We start from the raw sequence: 21,283 nt of genomic DNA, 5'->3' as shown, positions 1-21,283 counted from the left end.
ACTATACCTTTGGTTGGACGTTTAGCCTCTTCAGAATCATATCGACTGCTTCTTTATTGCGAGGACAGTCCAGCAGTCCTCTGTGATTAAACAGACAGTCCACTGTGAGTATTACCTCGCCCCTGGTCACTAGTCTGCTGCTGTCAGGTATAGTGGAGTCTGGGTCAAAAGTGTCATGCAGCACCACCAGAACAACAGGTCTACCAGCTGTCAAGAGAGTGAGGGATGAACAAGGTTAGTTTAAGAACTCTAACAAATAAAGCAAGCGTTCAGGTAATTAGCCTCTTGATACATACCTAGGTATTCTGAGACCACCTCCAGTTGTATATCAAGGTCCAGAATTCCAAAGTTACCGAACATAGGACAGATCATTATGATGACATCACTCTCCGCTAGTGACACTTCAGTACAGTCTCCTCGGCCAGTGAGTTGTCTTACCAAGTCCTTATCAGAATTGAAAGTATCCCCTACGACACAGGTGCATACTTTTCCCATCCTTGGCTTACCTGCAAGAGGATATCTGTTTTATTAAAGATTAAACAGTCATTTTTTACTTCATGACCCTGCTTTTTGGCGCTGACAGAGTTGGCTTTATGTGAAGGTGTGTCCTGTTGAGCTCCATTATTGTGACAATGCTTACAGGAAACAATGTTTATTTAACAGTTTGAGACTCAACAACAATCCCATGTCTGCTACAAATCTATAATCTATGACATAGATCTACTGACTAAACTGTGGTTTGTATATAGTATATTAATACAAGATAAGCAACCAATAACTCCTGAGAAAGTGACATGTTGACTTACTAGGAAAACCAGCCTCTGCCATTTTGCCTGCATAAAAAAAAAGTTGTAAACCATAACTATACACATCGTTAAGCAACTTTTCTATTCATCCTATTCTCTATTTCTCTCAAGTGCAAAAACACATACTGTGTATACTGTGTATCTCTCTCTTCAGCATTTTTTGTTTTATGATAGAAATGTTTGTTTATTTTTGGGAAGTTCAAATATCAGATATACCCCCTTACCTTACTGGTTACTTCCACTTCTGCCACTTCTGTTAATTAAAAAAAAAATCTGATTAATAGCAATGCGAAATAGTCATTAAAAACAAACAAACTTCTCTCCAGATGTGCCGTATGACTATACAGAAAATCTATTGTTCACTTTCATTTCACAAGAACTCAGGGCTCAACTCCTCCCCTTCTTTCTCTCTTAGAAGAGGACTGTACATGCCGTGTGTGTACTCCCCAAAAAGTATTATGTCTTGTCTTCTCATATTTTGACCCTATATCTGAGTTTGTATTTTTTATGTCAATTGTGATTTCGTTCAATGCGGTACTAACGTTAATTTAGCTGATTACACTAAAGGTTTTATAGAGTAATAGAGAAAGCACATTATTTAGTCTCAGTACTGTTGGTGCTTCTCTCATTGACAGTAAACATGGTGACTTACTGTAAATACCAAGGGCCACACTCCTCTGAGATAGTGTTAGAGACCATGTGTTGTAACTTCTAGTGTTTAGGCAAGGACAAGGGAGCAGCAACTTTAAAGAGATTCTCTAGTTCTTTTGTTTACTTTTTAGCCAGTAGAACTGAAAGTAGCACTCACGAGCCATTTGAGGTCCTCGAAAATTGCGTACTACGTTACATGTGTGCAGATTTGTACAGCATGTCATTGCTCTCTCTCTCTACTGTGGGTGAATCATGTGCATCTTACTAGCTATCACTCATATGGCAAGGGGCTGAAGCTCATTGGTTGAAACTCGAATTGCTTGGGGGCTGGCCCACGTGCGGTGAAATGTAGGGAAAATTGCGCAGCACAGCTTCAAGATATAGTCCCTTTCAATCTAGGAATTTTGTGGCTAATTGAGGTAAAACAGTAGTTCTTCTCATAGATGATGTATGTATGAACTACACATTGACACATCCAGCCCAAAACGGGAGGTTGAAAAAAGACTCAAGTTACGTAGCATGTCTTTAACCAACTATGAGGAAGAATCTTTCACTACCCAAGTTTCATCTTTAGGGAACAGAATCCCACCTTGTGATTAGAGACTTTGTAAACATAATAGTTTAAAATTCATTCACAATCACAGGTTCTAGGCCCATTTATAGGAAACAATAGGGAAGCAGATATAAAAACAAGGCTAATTTTAAAGGAATAAAGGTTTAGATTTGCTTGCTTGAAACAGGCTACAGTAAAACAACGACACAAATTACTTTTCCTGGATGCTAAATGAAAGGAAGAGAAAACGGTTAGCCATTGCATTTACAAATAAACAGTGATTATTAATAGAAATACAAATTAATTTACTTCAAGACAATCTTCTTAAGGGAGGGCTTTCAAAGTCTAATCCCAAACACAAACCAACTGGAAACAATTGAAAACAAAAATGGCAGTCCTGTAGTTGCATAATTTTACAAAAACATTTGAAATATTGTCAAACTTAAGCAAACAAGCACTGATACAAATCCACAAACACACCTTCAATACATTATTGATCATGCCCCAAATATTTATTCTCAAATAGATTGCATGGACCCCAAAAGGTTTGCCCTCACACAAACAATAAAATGGCACAGTAACAACTCATCACAGACTACACTGGACATTCAGGAGATCATGACTAGATGGCATCCAGCTTTTGTCAAATCATAGTCAGATTTGATTTCTCGTAGCAGGTTAGGAGAACTTACAGTGCATTCGGAAAGTAGCCAGACCCCTTGACTTTCCACATTTTGTTACGCTACAGCCTTATTCTAAAATGTATTAAATAATTTTTTCCCTTCATCAATCTACACACAATACCCCATAATGACAAAGCAGAAACATATTTGGGGAAATTTTAGCACATTTATAAAACATTTTTTAACTGAAATATTACATTTACATAAGCCTTCAGACCATTTACTCAGTACTTTGTTGAAGCACCTTTTCGCAGCGATTACAGCCTTGAGTCTTCTTAGGTATGATGCTACCAGCTTGGCACACCTGTATTTAGGAAGATTCTCCCATTCTTCTCTGCAGATCCTCTCAAGCACAGCTATTTTCAGGTCTCTCCAGAGATACTTGATCAGGTTCAAGTCTGGGCTCTGGTTGGGCCACTCAAGGACATTCAGAGACTTGTCCCGAAGCCACTCCTACGTTGTCTTGGCTGTGTGCTTAGGGTCGTTGTCCTGTTGGAAGGTGAGCCTTCGGCCCATACTGAGGTCCTGAGCACTCTGGAGCAGGTTTTCATCAAGGATCTCTCTGCACTTTGCTCCGTTCATCTTTCTCTCGATCCTGACTAGTCTCCCAGTCCCTGCTGCTGAAAAACGTCCCAACAGCATGATGCTGCCACCACCATGCTTCACCGTAGGGATGGTGCCAGGTTTCTTCCAGACGTGACATTCAAGCCAAAGAGTTCAATCTTGGTTTAATCAGACCAGAGAATCTTGTTTCTCATGGTCGGAGCGTCCTTTAGGTGCCTTTTGGCAAACTCCAAGCAGGCTGTCATGTGCCTTTTACTGAGTAATGGCTTCTGTCTGACCACTCTACCATAAAGGCCTTATTGGTTGAGTGCTACGGAGATGGGAGAACCTTCCAGAAGGACAACCATCTCCACAGAGGAACTCTGGAGCTCTGTCAGAGTGACCATCGGGTTCTTGATCTCCTCTCTGACCAAGGCCTGCTCCCCCGATTGCTCAGTTTGGCCGGGCGGCCAGCTCTAGGAAGAGTCTATGTTTCCAAACTTCTTCCATTTAAGAATGATGGAGGCCACTGTGTTCTTGAGGACCCTCAGTGGTGCAGACAGTTTTTAGTACTCTTCCCCAGATCTGTACCTCGACACAATCCTGTCTCGGCGCTCTACGGACAATTCCTTCGACCTCATGACTTGGTTTTTGCTCTGACATGCATTGTCAACTGTGGGACCTTATATAGACAGGTGTGTGCCTTTCCAAATCATATCCAATCAATAGAATTTACTACAGGTGGACTCCAATCAAGTTGTAGAAACAGCTCAAGGATGATCAATGGAAACAGGATGCACCTGAGCTCAATTTCAAGTCTCATAGCAAAGGGTTTGAATACTTATGTAAATAAGGTATCTGTTACAATACATTTGCAAATATTTCTAAAAACCTGTTTTCACTTTGTCATTATGGGGTATTTTGTGTAGATTGATGAGGAAAACATTTTATTTAATATATTTTAGAATAAGGCTGTTACATTTTGGGGGGGAAAAGTCAAGGGGTCTGAATACTTCCGATGGCACTGTACGTAGCAGGTTAGGAGAACTTATGTAGCAGGTTAGGAGAATTAACGTAGCAGGTTAGGGGAGTTAGGTTAAGGTTATGAAAAGGATAAGGGTTAGCTAAAATGTAAAAACTTTCAACTTTTGACGTTTATTTGACAAAAGCTGGATCCCTTCTAGCCATAACCGCTTCAGGACAAAGCTCTCACAAAGGCCTAAAGGGTTATTTTAATCCCTTTTAGATATTCACCACTAATTAGGGTCCCCTGGGAAACTAAGCATCTTACCCTGTCACACAAGGTCTTATGAGTAGGCCTCATTCCATAACACTCCGAGGACCAGAGTAGCTCTGTGGCAGCTTTAGACTCTTCTACAATGACAAATAAAGCAGCAGCCTATAGGGACAATTATCAACAGATACCGTTCTCATTTGGATCACAGCAGAAATTCAATTACAAAACCATTCAGTCTGAACTAGGATCAGCCAGACACTACTAGACAAACTGCTCTACACCCCTGAGATTGCAATATTTGTAAAGTCAAATTGTATGTTTTCTATTTAACTTAATTTAGGTATTCATCTTCAAAGACTTACTTCAATAGTTCATTTGATTGACTCATTATATGAAACCCCTTTAAATACAAATTCAAAGAATCAACATTTTTATATTACAATCATATTTTGTCAGGGTGTTTAAGGGCTAAGTGTCTGATCAGATTTGGTGGAGTGATCAGATACTGCCTCCAGGCTGACCTTAGTATGATAAACATGCGAGGTGATGTGAAATGAATCCTCAGACTATAAATATAAATATATTGATAAAGTAGATTGATAGAATAGTCATAGTTCAGCATATCTATAATGTAAACATTGCGTCAGTGTATTTATATGTGCTGAGTGTCTGATCAGATTTAGGAGTGGGTAATCAGATAGACACTGCCCCCCAGGCTAACTGTTAGTCTGATAAATGGGCAGTTGTGACACAACACAATGCACGCTCAGCAGCGGTGATTATAACATTTAATCACCAGCCCGTATCGCCATGCTGACACTGTCCAGCCAGGCTTCTCGCGCCAAGGGTATGATTTACCCGCCTCTGCCTGGGAGAAAAACTCATTCAGGAGACGGATTGCTGAGCGAGCCTCTCCTACCAGGCCTATAAATCATTCTTTAATCAAAGAGCACTGAGATTGGGCCGGCGTGGACACCCACGGGAGCACAGTTGACACCTCAACTCCTCCCTGCTCTGGAGCAGCTCTCCCCTGATAATTTCCTTTTCTCCTATGGTTTCTTATCTGGCTGTATGTATCAGTCATCTGGGGGTAAGACTGACAAGGATGTGGATGATGTGGATCTGGTGTCCCCCACTCACTAACCTCCATAGGGATGTCTGGTAACAATGTGTGGGTGAGGTCACTTCACAGACTGACACACTGATCCATACCCATCACAAGGACAAACACACTTGTAACAGCCACATGTACACACACACACACACACACACACTATATTAACTCAGCAAAAAAAGAAACGTCCTCTCACTGTCAACTGCGTTTATTTTCAGCAAACTTAACATGTGTAAATATTTGTATGAACACAACAATATTCAACATCTGAGACATAAACTGAACAAGTTCCACAGACATGTGACTAACAGAAATGGTATAATGTGTCCCTGAACAAAGGGGGGGGGGTCAAAATCAAAAGTAACAGTCAGTATCTGGTGTGGCCACCAGCTGCAGTGCATCTCCTCCTCATGGACTGCACCAGATTTGCCAGTTCTTGCTGTGAGATGTTACCCCACTCTTCCACCAAGGCACCTGCAAGTTCCCGGACATTTCTGGGGGGAATGGCCCTAGCCCTCACCCTCCGATCCAACAGGTCCCAGACATGCTCAATGATTGAGATCCTGGCTCTTCGCTGGCCATGGCAGAACACTGACATTCCAGTCTTGCAGGAAATCACGCACAGATTGAGTAGTATGGCTGGTGGCATTGTCATGCTGGAGGGTCATGTCAGGATGAGCCTGCAGGAAGAGTACCACATGAGGGAGGAGGATGTCTTCCCTGTAACGCACAGCGTTGAGATTGCCTGCAATGACAACAAGCTCAGTTCGATGATGCTGTGACACACCGCCCCAGACCATGACAGACCTTCCACCTCCAAATCGATCCTGCTCCAGAGTACAGGCCTTGGTGTAACGATCATTCCTTTGACGATAAACGCAAATCCGACCACCACCCCTGGTGAGACAAAACCGCGACTCGTCAGTGAAGAGCTTTTTGCCAGTCCTGTCTGGTCCAGCAAAGGTGGGTTTGTGCCCATAGGCGACGTTGTTGCCGGTGATGTCTGGTGAGGACCTGCCTTACAACAGGCCTACAAGCCCTCAATCCAGCCTCTCTCAGCCTATGGCTGACAGTCTGAGCACTGATGGAGGGATTGTGCGCTCCTGGTGTAACTCGGGCAGTTGTTGTTACCATCCTGTACCTGTCCCGCAGGTGTGAAGTTCGGATGTACCGATCCTGTGCAGGTGTTGTTACACGTGGTCTGCCACTGCGAGGACGATCAGCTGTCCGTCCTGTCTCCCTGTAGCGCCGTCTTAGGCGTCTCACAGTACGGACATTGCAATTTATTGCCCTGGCCACATCTGCAGTCCTCATGCTTCCTTGCAGCATGCCTAAGGCACGTTCACGCAGATGAGCAGGGACCCTGGGCATCTTTCTTTTGGTGATTTTCCGAGTCAGTAGAAAGGCCTCTTTAGTGTCCTAAGTCCTACGTTTTTTTGTGTGTCCTAACTGTGAACTTAATTGCCTACCGTCTGTAAGCTGTTAATGTCTTAACGACCGTTCCACAGGAGCATGTTCATTAATTGTTTATGGTTCATTGAACAAGCATGGGAAACAGTGTTTAAACGCTTTACAATGAAGATCTGTGAAGTTATTTGGATTTTTACAAATGATCTTTGAAAGACAGAGTCCTGAAAAACTCTATCTCTTTCGCATAGAGTTGATCAGGCTGTTGATTGTGGCCTGTGGAATGTCCCAATCGTCTTTACTGGCTGTGTGAAGTTGCTGGATATTGGCTGTCGTACACGTCGATCCAGAGCATCCCAAACATGCTCAATCGGTGACATGTCTTGTGAGTATGCAGGCCATGGAAGAACTGGGACATTTTCAGCTTCCAGGAATTGCGTACATGATGCCGTGCATTATCATACTGAAACATGAGGTGATGGTGGCGGATGAATGGCACGTCAATGGGCCTCAGGATCTCGTCAAGCTCTCTCTTTGCATTCAAATTGCCATCGATAAAATGTAATTGTGTTTGTTATCCGTAACTTATGCCTGCCCATACCATAACCCCACCGCCACCATGGGGCACTCTGTTCACAATGTTGACGTCGGCAAACCGCTCGCTTGCACGACACTATACATGTGGTCTGTGAGGCCTGTTGGACGTACTGCCCAATTTTTCTGTGACATTGTGTTCTGTGACAAAACTGCACATTTTAGAGTGGCCTTTTATTGTCCCCTGCATAAGGTGCACCTGTGTAATGATCATGCTTGTTAATCAGCTTCTTGATATGCCACACCTGTCAGGTGGATGGATTACCTTGGCAAATAAGAAGTGCTCACTAACAGGGATGTAAACAAATTTGTGAACAAAATCTGAGAGACCAACAATTTACACATTGCATGGACCAACAATTTACACGTTGTGTTTATATTTTTGTTCATTGAATATATACACTACATGACCAAAAGTATGTGGACACCAGCTCGTCGAACATCTCATTCCAAAATCATGGTCATTAATATGGAGTCAGTCCCCCATTTGCTGCTACAACAGCCTCCACTCTTCTGGAAAGGCTTTCCACTAGATGTTGGAACATTGCTGCGGGGACTTGCTTCTACTCAGCCACAAGAGCATTAGTGAGGTCAGGCACTGATGTTTGGCGATGACGCCTGGCTTGCATTCGCCATTCCAATTCATCCCAAAGGTGTTCGATGGGGTTGAGGTCAGTGTAGCTCTGTGCAGGCTAGTCAAGTGCTTCCACACCAATCTGGAGAAATCATTTCTATATGGACCTCGCTTTGTGCACGGGAGTATTGTCATGCTGACACAGGAAAGGGCCTTCCCCAAACTGTTGCCACAAAGTTGGAATACACAGAATTGTCTAGAATGTCATTGTATGGTATAGCATGAAGATTTCCAAACTACTACTATTTCCGAACTATGAAAAACAGCCCCATACCATTATGGTGATTGTGATCTTAGGCTTGTGTGCGGCTGCTCGGCCATGGAAACCCATTTCATGAAACTCCCGATGAACAGTTATTGTGCTGACGTTGCTTCCAGAGGCAGTTTGGATCTCGGTAGTGAGTGGACAGATGATTTTTACGTGCTTCACGCTTCAGTACTCGGCGGTCCTGTTCTGTGAGCTTGTGTGGCCTACCACTTTTACGGCTGGGCTGTTGTCACTCCTAGATGTTTCCACTTCACAATAACAGCACTTACAGTTGACCGGGGCAGCTCTAGCAGGACAAAAATGTTATGAACTGACATGTTGGAAAGGTGGCATCCTATGACGGTGCCACGTTGAAAGTCACTGAGCTCTTCAGTTTGGGCCATTCTACTGCCAATGTTTGTCTATTGACATTGCATGGCTGAAATATCCACACCCGAATTTGAAGGGGTGTTGTCACGAGAATTTCTGTCTCAATGGTTAAATTCAACTATCACTCACTTTGAATAATTCCCAGCGGTTGTAAGGCCCTGGTTAATGAAGAATTAGACAAAGTCCCAGATTCTGCAAAAGGTCCGTTCTTCATTCAGAGAGCTCTGAAAATCATACAATGCACATAGCCTTTTATACCTCACATTTGGTTACAACATACACTTTATAAATGCCCTCTTTCCTGTTATCAGTTTCACAGTTGTCACAAGTCGTCTGTCGACAGTTCATATTCTCCTTTGTTGTCTCAACTATACTTCTGCTTACATTGCTAAATAGTAACATACTATCCTAGTCTTAACTTGTCCTATGCACACACACTATTGGATTATAGTCTTATAACTCTAATACATTTTACACAGTTATACAGTTTCAGGGTGAAATATCCTAGTCATTACTTTAAACATACAACTTCTTCTATCAGGTGTCCACATACTTTTGTATATATATATATATATATATATATATATATATATATCTATATATATATATATATATATATATATATAGTATTATTGATGTCACCTGTTAAATTCACTTCAATCAGCGTAGATGAAGGGGAGGAGACAGGTTAAAGAATGATTTTTAAGCATTGAGACAATTGAGACATGGATTGTGTATGTATTGTGTATTATCTTGGCCAGGTCGCAATTGTAAATGAGAACTTGTTCTCAACTTGCCTACCTGGTTAAATAAAGGTTAAATAAAAAAAATTGTAACATTTAAGGGGTGAATGGGCAAGACAAAATATTTAAGTGCCTTTGAAAGGGGTATAGGTGCCAGGCACGCCGGTTTGAGTGTGTCAAGAACTGCAATTCTGCTGGATTTTTCACTCTCAACAGTTTGCTGTGTGTATCAACAATGGTCCACCACCCAAAGCACATCCAGCAATTTTTATTTATTTAACTAGGCAAGTCAGTTAAGAACAAATTCTTATTTACAATGACGGCCTACCCCGGCCAAACCCTAACCCGGACGACGCTGGGCCAATTGTGCGCCGCCGTATGGGACTGCCAATCACGGCCAGTTGTGATACAGCCTGGAATCGAACCAGGGTCTGTAGTGACGCCTTTAGCACTAAGATGCAGTGCCTTACACGGAACCCAAACCGTCTGCGCGCGTGCGCTATCGTGCATAAATTTATTTTTTCCCCCCCCACACCAAACGCGATCACGACACACAGATTAAAATATCAAAATAAACTCTGAACCAATGACATTAATTTGGGGACAGGTCGAAAAGCATTAAACATGTATGGCAATTTAGCTAGTTAGCATGCACTTGCTAGCTAGCGTTAATTTGTCCTATTTAGCTAGCTTGCTGTTGCTAGCTAATTTGTCCTGGGATATAAACATTGAGTTGTTATTTTACCTGAAATGCACAAGGACCTCTACTCCGACAATTAATCCACACATAAAACGGCCAACCGAATCGTTTCTAGTCATCTCTCCTCCTTCCAGGATTTTTCATCTTTGAACTTATATGGTGATTGCATCTAAACTTTCATTGTATTACCACGACAACCGACAACACAGTTGGTCTTTCAATCACCCACATGGGTAATACCAATGAGGAGATGGAACGTAGGTATCTGATTCTATAAACCAATGAGGAGATGGGAGAGGCAGGAGTTTCAGCGCGATCTGCGTCAGAAATTGAAATTACTTCTATTTTAGCCCTTGGCGTCGCAGACGCTCGTTGGCGCGTGCGAGCAGTGTGGGTGCAATAATTGAATAACATGGATTTCTAAATTTATTTTGCTACGCTCGCGCACGCGACGTGTCCGGTCTGGTCAGCATGTTAGACCGCTGCACCACTCAGGAGCCCAACATGGGCCAGTATCCCTGTGGAACGCTTTCGACACCTTGCAGTCCACAGCCCAACAAATTGAGGATGTTCGGAGGGCAAAAGGGGGTCGATCTCAACATTAGGAAGCTGTTCCTAATGTTTTGTATACTCAGTATTTATATACAGTATATAATTTATGAATGGCATGTAGGCTCGTAATTGTTGTCATAACATTTATATAATGATAGATATGCTATAGTCAAAGATTAACCCTTCTAGACACCGTTTTATATGGCTGGCATAAGCATTGGTTCAGCAGGTCTGATGACCAAATACAAGACATATTCTAATACATTACAGTGGACAAGCAGCAATAAATCAATGGAAGCCTATGGCACAATTCAAATATTATGATAAACCAAGGTGTCGTGAAGAAGATGAAGGATGCACTTGCGTCAGTTTTAAGATTTGGGTAGGCTAGAGGAACCTACAGATTTTTTCTCCCAAAAAAGAATCCTGACGTCAGGCGCACCTTTAATAATGTATATTTTTCTCTTGTATTGGCACTGGCAGTCTTGTGAAGTAGACGGAACGGAGAGAACTGCGCCGCACGCTCCCAGCTTTTCGAGCTAGTGCCCTAATAAGAAATACAAGGATTTTACAATAGGATGTGTTCAAGATTTCATAACGGAAAGGAGGACTTTTTTTTAACTAAGTGAAGAAGTAAAACATACTACCGTAGGCTACTATTTCCTGACGCAAGCACACACCTGAGTGATTTTGGTGATTCGATCCAGGATGAAGTGAAGTAATGTGCGCAACATTGGAATAATTCGGATATCTGAAACAAGCTTGCATGGAATACCCTGATTGCTATTTGTAATGTGGGCTTTTAGCCACCACTTAAACAGTTCCCAGGGCAGTTTGGGGGGAATGGAGATATTAGTCAGAGCTGCGTAATGGGTTTATATGCCCGTGGATATAGGCTACGTTTTGTCTTCACTCTTTTAACGACAACGCAGATAACAAGTAAATAATCAATCAAAAAAAACATGCACCATCTAAATCCATGGAGATATGGCATGCATTGTCCTCTATAGCCGAGTTGCGCCGTCTTCATATAGGCATACCAGGACATGCATCTGCATATTTTCCCTATCTCTATCACTATCATATATATGCTACTGTCTCTTATTTTCTTCTGATGCTATCATGCAAAAACCAAGTGATCCAACGCAGAACTGCCTGCGCCTCAGGAGTGATGGAGGCAAAAAACTTCAGCAAAAATCTCCTTACTGCACTTTGCCATTGAACGCGAGAGGGTCAAGGGAAATATCTCTCCATGAAGCGAACCAAAGCAACGCCTCGGTTAATCTCAACACAGTTCGGAATAACACATCAGACCGTCCTACCACTAACAGCATGGGCAGTGGGAAATTCGGGAATAAGAAGTTGCCAAATGCCATCATTGTCGGTGTTAAAAAGGGCGGCACAAGAGCTGTCTTGGAGTTTATAAGAATCCATCCGGACGTACGGGCGGTCGGCACAGAAACGCATTTTTTCGACAGGAACTATGACCGTGGACTAGACTGGTACAGGTAAGACAATAACTAATTTTACACCTGCACAGGTGTCGACCTAGGGAGCTCATTAACGGAAGCCAACCGTCATGCCAACGGCTGTGTTGCGCGCGAATTCATCATGCATTGGATTTTTAAACTAAATTAGCTCTTGGTAATTAGTCCAGATTTTTGTAAAGAGGCATTTTGTAAAAAGGTACATTTAGTGAAAAGGAGCCTTGTAGAAGGCTCAATACCAAAATGTGTATTAATCTCGCTGTAATTTATTGTCATTCCCCTGAAACCCATTAACCTAATAATTTTCCCTCACATGTCTCCCTCCTCTATCTTATGGTTAGTTTACATCCCTCCTCTCGCTTAGTTTTCGCCATAATAATTAATTGTAGCCTACTAGTCTGTCTGTTGAACGAGACAATGCAATCATCAGTGGAGAGGAGCGTTGAATCATTGAATTACATGACTAGTGTGTAGCCTGGAGAATATAGCCTCCTCTGACCTGTCCATCTGTTCAAAGGCAATGTCAGAGAAACACGTTCAAACAACAGTTCCATGTCATGTTGACAGTGGTCAGTGGAGGATGACAGTAATTGGAAGATATTTTGTGCCACATCAACTCAGATGTTTTTGTCATCCATCAAAAAACGACCTTGAGCGTCATTGGCTATTACTTTCCAAATAAAGATGCTTTCTTTTTCAAGAACGTGTCTTCAGAAGATTGATCCATGATGTGTCTATTTGTCAACAGTAGGCTAAAAGCTGCTGATTCATTGCAACTGTTTTTTTTTTAGCCATTGTCTGCAACTGTTTTCTTCTTATCAACGAATAGGATACCATTTCATTTCAATTAAATCAGACAGAGCTATGCACGCGTTTCGAGGGAGTTTTAGAACTTGAAGTGACCAAAAATAAATCGGTGTACCTGACAGAAAACAACCAAAAGTTTCGGTGGCCTACTTGTTTGACCCAGTTATGACCCAGAGAGTCATTTTCCTCTGTCCAATCTACATTACATCTCACAGGTGATTTATTACTGCTGAACCTGGGACTGAGCTAGTTACAGTATATGAGAAAGACAGAGAGAGATCTTTCCCACACAAGTCTCTTGTGGCAACTACCTTCTGTGACATTGGTAAAGTGTCCTTATTGTTTTTTTGTTTCACTGGAAACAGGCCCATAGCCAGACTGGACCTCCCTTGATGTCTATGGCCATAACGTATTGATACTCTTTGCATACTAAGTTAGTATACAATTACTAAATATACTGTAGGTATAGGATCAACAACACATTTCACTGCACCTATCCAATGGATGTGACAATAATATATATATATATATATATATATATATAAACTCAGCAAAAAAAGAAGCGTCCCTTTTTCAGGACCATGTGTTGAGCGCACAATCCCTCCATCAGTGCTCAGACTGTCCGCAATAGGCTGAGAGAGGCTGGACTGAGGGCTTGTATGCCTGTTGTAAGGCAGGTCCTCACCAGACATCACTGGCAACAACGTCGCCTATGGGCACACACTCACCGCTGCTGAACCAGACAGGACTGGCAAAAAGTGTTCTTCACTGACGAGCCACGGTTTTATCTCACCAGGGGTGGTGGTCGGATTCGCGTTTAAGTTTGCTGAAAATAAACGTAGTTGACAGTAAGAGGATGCTTCTTTTTTGCTGAGTTTATACACACACACACACACACACACACACACACACACACACACACACACACACACACACACATACACACACACACACACACACAACCGTTCAAAGGTTTGGGGTCACTTAGAAATGTATTTGTTTTTTAATGAAAAGCACATTTTTCACCGATTAAAATAACATCAAATTGATCATAAATACAGTGTAGACATTGTTATTATTGTAAATGGCTATTGTAGCTGGAAATGGATGATTTTTAATGGAATATCTACATAGGCGTACAGAGGCCCATTATCAGCAACCATCACTCCTGTGTTCCAAAGGCACGTTGTGTTAGCTAATCCAAGTTTATCATTTTAAAAGGCTAATTGATCATTAGAAAATCCTTTTGATATTATGTTAGCACATCTGAAAACTGTTGTGCTGCTTAAAGAAGCAATGAAACTGGCCTTCTTTAGCCTAGTTGAGTATCTGGAGCATCAGCATTTCTGGGTTCGAATACAGGCTCAAAATGGCCAGAAACAAATAACTTTCTTCTGAAACTCATCAATATATTCTTGTTCTGAGAAATGAAGGCTATTCCATGCAATAAATTGCCAAGAAACTGAAGGCCTCGCAAAACGCTGTGTACTACTCCCTTCACAGAACAGCGCAAACTGGCTCTAACCAGAATATAAATAGGAATGGGAGGCCCCGGTGCACAACTGAGGAAGAGGACTAATACATTAGAGTGTCTAGTTTGAGAAACAGACACCTCACAAGTGCTCAACTGGCAGCTTCACTAAATAGTAACTGCAAAAAACACCAGTCTCAACGTCAACAGTGAAAAGGCGACTCCAGGATGCTGGCCTTCTAGGCAAATTTATAAAAAACAAAAACAGAAATACCTTAATTACATAAGTATTCAGACCATTTGTTATGAGACTCGAAATTGAGCTCAGGTGCATCCTTTTTTGATTGATCATCCTTGAGATGTTTCTACAACTTGATTGGAGTCCACCTGTGGTAAATTCAATTGATTGAACATGATTTGGAAAGGCACACACCTGTCTATATAAGCACCAACAGTTGACAGTGCATGTCAGAGCAAAAACCAAGCCTTGAGGTCTAAGGAATTGTCCGTAGAGCTCTGAGACACGATTGTGTCGAGGCACAGATCTAAGGAATGGTACCAAAACATTTCTGCAGCATTGAAGGTCCCCAAGAACACAGTGGCCTCCATAATTCTTAAATGGAAGAAATTTGGAACCACCAAGACTCTTCCTAGAGCTGGCCTCCCAGCCAAACTGAGCAATCTGGGGAGAAGGGCCTTGGTTAGGGAAATGACCAAGAACCTGATGGTCACTGACAGAGCTCCAGAGTTCCTCTGTGGAGATGGGAGAACCTTCCAGAAGGACAACCATCTCTGCAGCACTCCACCAATCAGGCCTTTACTGTAGAGTGGCCAGACAGAAGCCACTCCACAGTAAAAGGCACATGACAGCCCGCTTGGAGTTTGCCAAAAGGCACCTAAAGGACTCTCAGACCATGAGAAACAAGATTCTCTGGTCTGATGAAACCAAGATTGAACTCTTTGGCCTGAACGCCAAGTGTCACGTCTGGAGGAAACCTGGCACAATCCCTACGGTGAAGCATGGTGGTATCAGCATCATGCTGTGGGGATGTTTTTCAACAGCAGAGACTAGTCACGATTGAGGGGAAGATGAACAGAGCAAAGTACAGAGAGATCCTTGATGAAAACCTGCTCCAGAGCGCTCAGGACCTCAGACTGGGGCGAAGGTTCAACTTCCAACAGGATAACGACCCTAAGCACACAGCCAAGACAACGCAGGAGTGGCTTCGGGACAAGTCTCTGAATGTCCTCGAGTGGCCCAGCCATAGCCCGAATGTGAACCCAATCGAACATCTGTGGAGAGACCTGAAAATAGCTGTGCAGTGACACTCCCCATTCAACCAGACAGAGCTTGAGTGGATCTGCAGAGAAGAATGGGAGAAAATACCCAAATACAGGTGTGCCAAGCTTGTAGCGTCATACCGAAGACGACTCATGGCTGTAATCGCTGCCAAATGTGCTTCAACAAAGCGCTGAGTAAAGGTTCTGAATACTTATGTAAATAAGATATTATTTTTTTTTTTTTTATAAATTAGCAACAATTACTTAAAACTTGATTTTGCTTTGTCATTACGGGGTATTGTGTGTAGATTGATGAGGGAAAAAAACTATTTACCATTTTAGTATAAGGCTGTAACGTAATAATATGTGGAAAAAGTCAAGGGGTCCGACTACTTTCCGAATGCACTGTGTGTATATATATATATATATATTTAATGGCATTGCTGACCCATTCTTCTTAATCATGTATTAATTGTCTGTCTCTTCCTCCTCATTCAGATGCCTGATGCCACGGACTATGGAGAGCCAGATCACCATGGAGAAGACGCCCAGCTACTTTGTAACAAGGGAGACACCTCGCCGGATCTCCGCCATGTCCCGGGACACCAAGCTGATCGTGGTGGTGCGCAACCCTGTCACCCGGGTCATCTCTGACTACACGCAGACCCTGTCCAAGACACCTGACCTTCCCAGCTTCCAGGTTCTGGCCTTCCAGAACCAGAGTTTAGGATTGGTTGACACGTCTTGGAACGCCATCCGCATCGGCATGTACGCTCTGCACCTGGAAAACTGGCTCCGCTACTTCCCCCTGTCCCAGATCCACTTCGTCAACGGGGAGCGGCTCATCACGGACCCGGCTGGAGAACTGGCGCGGGTGCAGGACTTCCTGGGTCTGAAACGCATCGTCACGGACAAACATTTCTACTTCAACAGGACCAAAGGCTTCCCCTGCCTGAAGAAACCAGAGAGCAGCAGCTCACCCCGCTGCCTGGGCAAGTCTAAAGGTAGAACCCACATTCAGATAGATCACGACACTATCGAGCAGCTACGGGACTTCTACAGGCCATACAATGTCAAGTTTTACGAAATGGTGGGTCATGATTTTAGATGGGAATAGAGATTTGTGGGGAGGTCCGCAGTTTACAAGTGGCACAAGGAGAGACAAGATGTCATCCATGAATGTATGCACAGTTTAAATGTTTTTTTGGTGTGGTTCGATGGACCTCCTGTTTGGCTGTTGGTAATAGTGTGACTCTAGCTAAAGTCGTGGGTCCAAGTCTCGAAGGGATCACATACACATATTTAAAAAATATGTACAGTGCATTCGGAAAGTATTCAGACCCCTTCCAACAGGACAACGACCCTAAGTACTGAGTAAAGGATCTGAATACTTATGTAAATGTGATATTTCAATTTAAATGTTTTTATAAATTAGCAAAATTGTAAAAAAGTTGGTTTTTGCTTTGTCATTATGGGGTACACTATGTAGATTGATGAGGGGAAAAAATAATTTAATCCATTTTAGAATAAGGCTGTAATGTAACAAAATGTGAAAAAGTGAAGGGGTCTAAATACTTTCCGATTGCTCTGTTCTGTTAGTCGCTTTAGATAAGTGTCCGCTAAAGTTTTGAAAATCTCTTGGCCATTTCCTGCTGACTAGCTTTCCTCTGTTGCCGACTAATGTATAAAATGAGCAAATGTCATGGGATAGATGTAACTCCCCTCACTAATCTCAACTGAGACCATGGAAAATGTGAGCATCATCTTCAGAGAGGGATATTATTGTAAAAGATAAATAGCACTCTGGGCTTGAACTAAAACTGAAGTGGGGGCTGGGAAGCCTCTGTCGATTCATGTATACACTGAAAAACATTCTTGCTGTTTTGACAGTATTGTACAATAAAACTAACAGTAAAGTACCATATTCATTATTTACAGTAAATTGCCATGAATGGTGATTTTAGGCGTAAACAGTAAATGATACTGTAAATTACAAAGAAACTTTGCTTTAACAGTACATTACTGTAAGCACACAGCATTGAGGTTCTGGAGTGACCCTATAAAACAAGATGTGTACTAAATGTATATGATTTACTAAATTAAGTACACCTACTATTACACTGTAATGAAAACAATTGATTCATGTGGTATATATGTACATTTATCAAGAGTAAAATACTGTGAAGCATTATACAGCAGCAGACTGTAAATTATGGTGCATTGTGAGAAAATGTTTTGGGCAGGGAAAGAATTGCTGTATTTCGAGTGGTACTGTAATTCCACCCCAGAGAATACAGTACCGTACTTTTGGAGCACCAAAAACCTTTTGACCACTAGTGGTTGCGTGGTATTGTTTTTTTCTGGCTCATTGATATATTTTGAAGCGTGCCTTGTAAGAAGCTACATTTGGCCACCCGTTAGTGAGAGTGCTGCACCAATTTCACTGATAGTAGTGCCCCAACAATTAAATGTGTATAGGGGACCTATTGGAATGGCAACTAGTCTCAAACCTTTAATGGTTGTGTATTTACCATGTGCTTTGGTCTCTTTTGCCCTGTAGTCACTGACAGTTTGGAAGCATTTGTTAACGACTCTAAAAGTGCACTTACACTTCTAGAGGCCTTAACAAAGATTTCCGAACTGCCATTCATTGATATGCTGTAATATGCAAACACATTACCTAGCAGCCAACCTGCTTGCACCAAGCCCATGCAATTATGGTAAAATACTGTAAAATACAAACCCCATCTCCCCTCAATGAATTTAAATAATTAATCTATTCATTAATTGATTCATTACAATTACCGTAAAACATATTACAGTAATGCACTGTACTGTTGTTTTACAGTAACTTACAGGCAGCCAGTTGTCTGTAAGTTACCATTAAACAATGGTAAAAGATTACAGTAACAGTATTGGATACCGTTACATACAGTATAGTAACATAATGTAAGTAAGTAACCTCTAAGTTACCGTAAAAACAACAGGAAAGATTTTACAGTGTACAGCAAAGCTATAGCACAAAAGCATTAATATTTCCCAATAATTTGTTTATGATTTTAGCTGTGGACTAAATGAGCAATTAACCAGTTTCATTTCATGGATAAGAATGATGTAACATTTAACACTTTACTTCTGCTTTTGATGATGTGAGGTCCCTTTTCATGTTTCAATAAAAAAAATTACTTAACAAATATAATATATATAATCCCCCAATCTCCGCCAGATCAAATCAGATCAATACTTTATGAGCCCTTCTCTGTCAGTGAAGGTCACCTCTAATACAGTGGCCTCACTTCTGTTTGAATTTAGACATTTCGCCCTTTTCCCAAGGTAACCCATACACACTTTTTTTTCTCTTGCCTTTTACGATCTTACTCACATCAATCTCCTCTAAATCAAAAGGTTGGTGTCACAATTGAAAAGTGAAGTGTGTGGCCGTACCATCACAGCTACACAGTCCATTTGGACAAATCACTTCAGCTCATCAGACTATAGAAGTTAGATTTTTGATTGTCCGTTTTTTGTGAATTCCGTGAATAAATAGCTTTCTTATTATTTATGACTCTTTGCCATCATAGAATTTGCACAAATTGTTGAGTTGTGTTTAATAGTGATGGAATATCCTTGTTGGGTACGGAATTCCAATAGCTTTTCAAAGACAAAGGAGGGAGCGCCTAGTTGTGGCAGGTTGTCAAATTGATTTGGGGACCACTTGGATCCCACTCGTCACATGATTGTATTGAAGAAGTTTGGTTTTGGATGCATGCTTGGAATGTTGAAACTAGGCTGCCTAGGCGTGTGCCTCAGGCTTACAAAACAAATGTCAAAATTCTGCAGTGAAGAAATGAGTTGCCTGTATTTTTAATAGGAAACATTAACAGCACTTATCTAAATGGGGCAATACGTGTTTTACAATTATGATAGCTTATTCTAGACTAGAGGAAATACAGTATGTACAGTACATATACTTTTGCTGTATCTGTTGGTCATGACTCATGAAACATCATTAAGTGTGTTACGGATTGATGCCATGTTCAGATCTTATACAACATCCGTATGCAATGAAAGCCTTACCTACCGACATTTGTGCGTTAAAAGTGAAACTTAGACCCTACAAATGGAATCAAGAGGAAGCCGGAGCTCTAACCAAATGAAGCGGTTCTCATTTCTTTGTGTGACAGAGCCACGGTAGCTCATCATTACTCAAAGAACTGTCGGAGAGGAATTTAGAACGCATGTTCATTGTCCAGAGGAAAGTAGGACGCCGGCACCCTCGTGCCATCGAGTTACCTCGTAGCTCTGCTGTTATTTAACAGTTGCCGGGCTTCAAACCAAGGATCCTATTGATTTACATTAATTCATTAACCATGACTCTCTCTCTCTTCCAGACATACTAGTGTGCCATGGGGAATTTCAAGAGTTGTAAATAACCACTCAGTAAAAACAGAGAAGGACCATCATACATGTGTTAATGCTAGACTAGAGAGTGCAGAGGAGAATGGTTGAAGAAAGACTACTTGTTCTTTACATATCACCTGTTCTCTCTCTCTTTCTCTTTCTCGCTCTCCCAAATCCGAACAAGCTGTACTGTCTTGACAGAAGTGATTAAATGTTGCCAAAGCCACATTCTGTCTTTCTCGCTCTCTTTCCAACTGTCTCCCTTTCTCGCTCCCTCTCCAATTGTTCTCTCCGTCTGGCTTGCTCTGCTGGCATTCATTAAACTGAAAGGACCTCCTGGTTTGAGGGACTTCCTCTACCTCCGCTGCCCCTGCTTGTCATCATGTTTTCCAGCAGCTCATTTCTGTGGCCTGTTGAGCACACACAGGTGAGCTTTTTCCAACAGGCAGTGTGAAAGGCAGCTCTATGTACAGTACACATGGGTCCTAATTAGGCCTGGGGACTGGAGAGGAGCGATCCGCAGGACACACGTCAGCTACACTCTGATTAGAGTCTCACAGTAAAAAGCCCCTCTGGAGACTGCCTGGAGGTCAAGGACCTCAATCTCTCTCTCTCTCTCTCTCTCTCTCTCTCTCTGGCTTTATGGGAGAGTATGTGTGGATATGGATCCTCTTATATAAGAAACCATACACATTATGCAAACTCATGACTGTAGGAACTGTGGATGTAGGATGTTGGAATGTACTGGTCTTGTTTTTGATATGAAGGCAACGGTATGTGCAAGGCTCCCGATGTATAAAACACATTGCAATACTGGCTGGATGAATGAAAGGTGTTATGAGGTATGAAACTGCAATTTACTGTTACCGTTTTAAACAAACTTATCTAAGGCCCTGATATCCTGATATCTGCACTGTCAAATATAACTTTGAGCTTCATCTCTAGTGGATATATTTGATTTTGAACCTTTTAAAATGTTCAT

General features: G+C 41.9%; 2 protein-coding genes across 6 annotated transcripts in view; one reads left to right on the top strand and one right to left on the bottom strand.

Annotated features, from left to right (window-relative positions):
• Window positions 1-1,185, bottom strand: part of LOC139570414 (uncharacterized) — a 7,744-nt gene extending 6,559 nt beyond the window's left edge. For all 5 annotated transcript variants that reach the window (XR_011674063.1, XR_011674064.1, XM_071392263.1 and 2 more), the window contains exons 1-4: window positions 1,031-1,185; window positions 807-833; window positions 297-506; window positions 8-207 (exon numbers count right to left, since the gene is read on the bottom strand). Coding sequence is in view for 3 of the 5 variants with exons in the window: in XM_071392263.1 (XP_071248364.1) it covers window positions 8-207; window positions 297-506; window positions 807-828 (432 nt within the window). In the remaining 2 variants the exon portion in view is untranslated. The remainder of the gene's footprint in view (window positions 1-7; window positions 208-296; window positions 507-806; window positions 834-1,030) is intronic.
• Window positions 1,186-11,251: 10,066 nt separating this feature from the next.
• Window positions 11,252-20,529, top strand: LOC139570413 (heparan sulfate glucosamine 3-O-sulfotransferase 2-like). The gene is made up of 2 exons (XM_071392262.1): window positions 11,252-12,362; window positions 16,399-20,529. Exons 1-2 carry the CDS (start codon window positions 11,842-11,844, stop codon window positions 17,015-17,017), a joined length of 1,140 nt encoding a protein of 379 aa, XP_071248363.1. The 5' UTR covers window positions 11,252-11,841; the 3' UTR covers window positions 17,018-20,529.
• Window positions 20,530-21,283: the final 754 nt, after the last annotated feature.

This window comes from Salvelinus alpinus, chromosome 3 (assembly GCF_045679555.1).
Source record: "Salvelinus alpinus chromosome 3, SLU_Salpinus.1, whole genome shotgun sequence".
Lineage (NCBI taxonomy): Eukaryota > Metazoa > Chordata > Actinopteri > Salmoniformes > Salmonidae > Salvelinus > Salvelinus alpinus.
The sequence above is the reverse complement of the archived record's forward strand: the minus strand, read 5'-3'. Positions and strand labels throughout refer to the sequence as shown.

Coding starts and splice junctions, on each gene's coding strand:
- LOC139570413 (XM_071392262.1), top strand. CDS start 11,842: ATGGCATGCATTGTCCTCTATAGCCGAGTTGCGCCGTCTTCATATAGG. Junction 12,363..16,398: donor CGTGGACTAGACTGGTACAG/GTAAGACAATAA, acceptor CTCCTCATTCAG/ATGCCTGATGCCACGGACTA.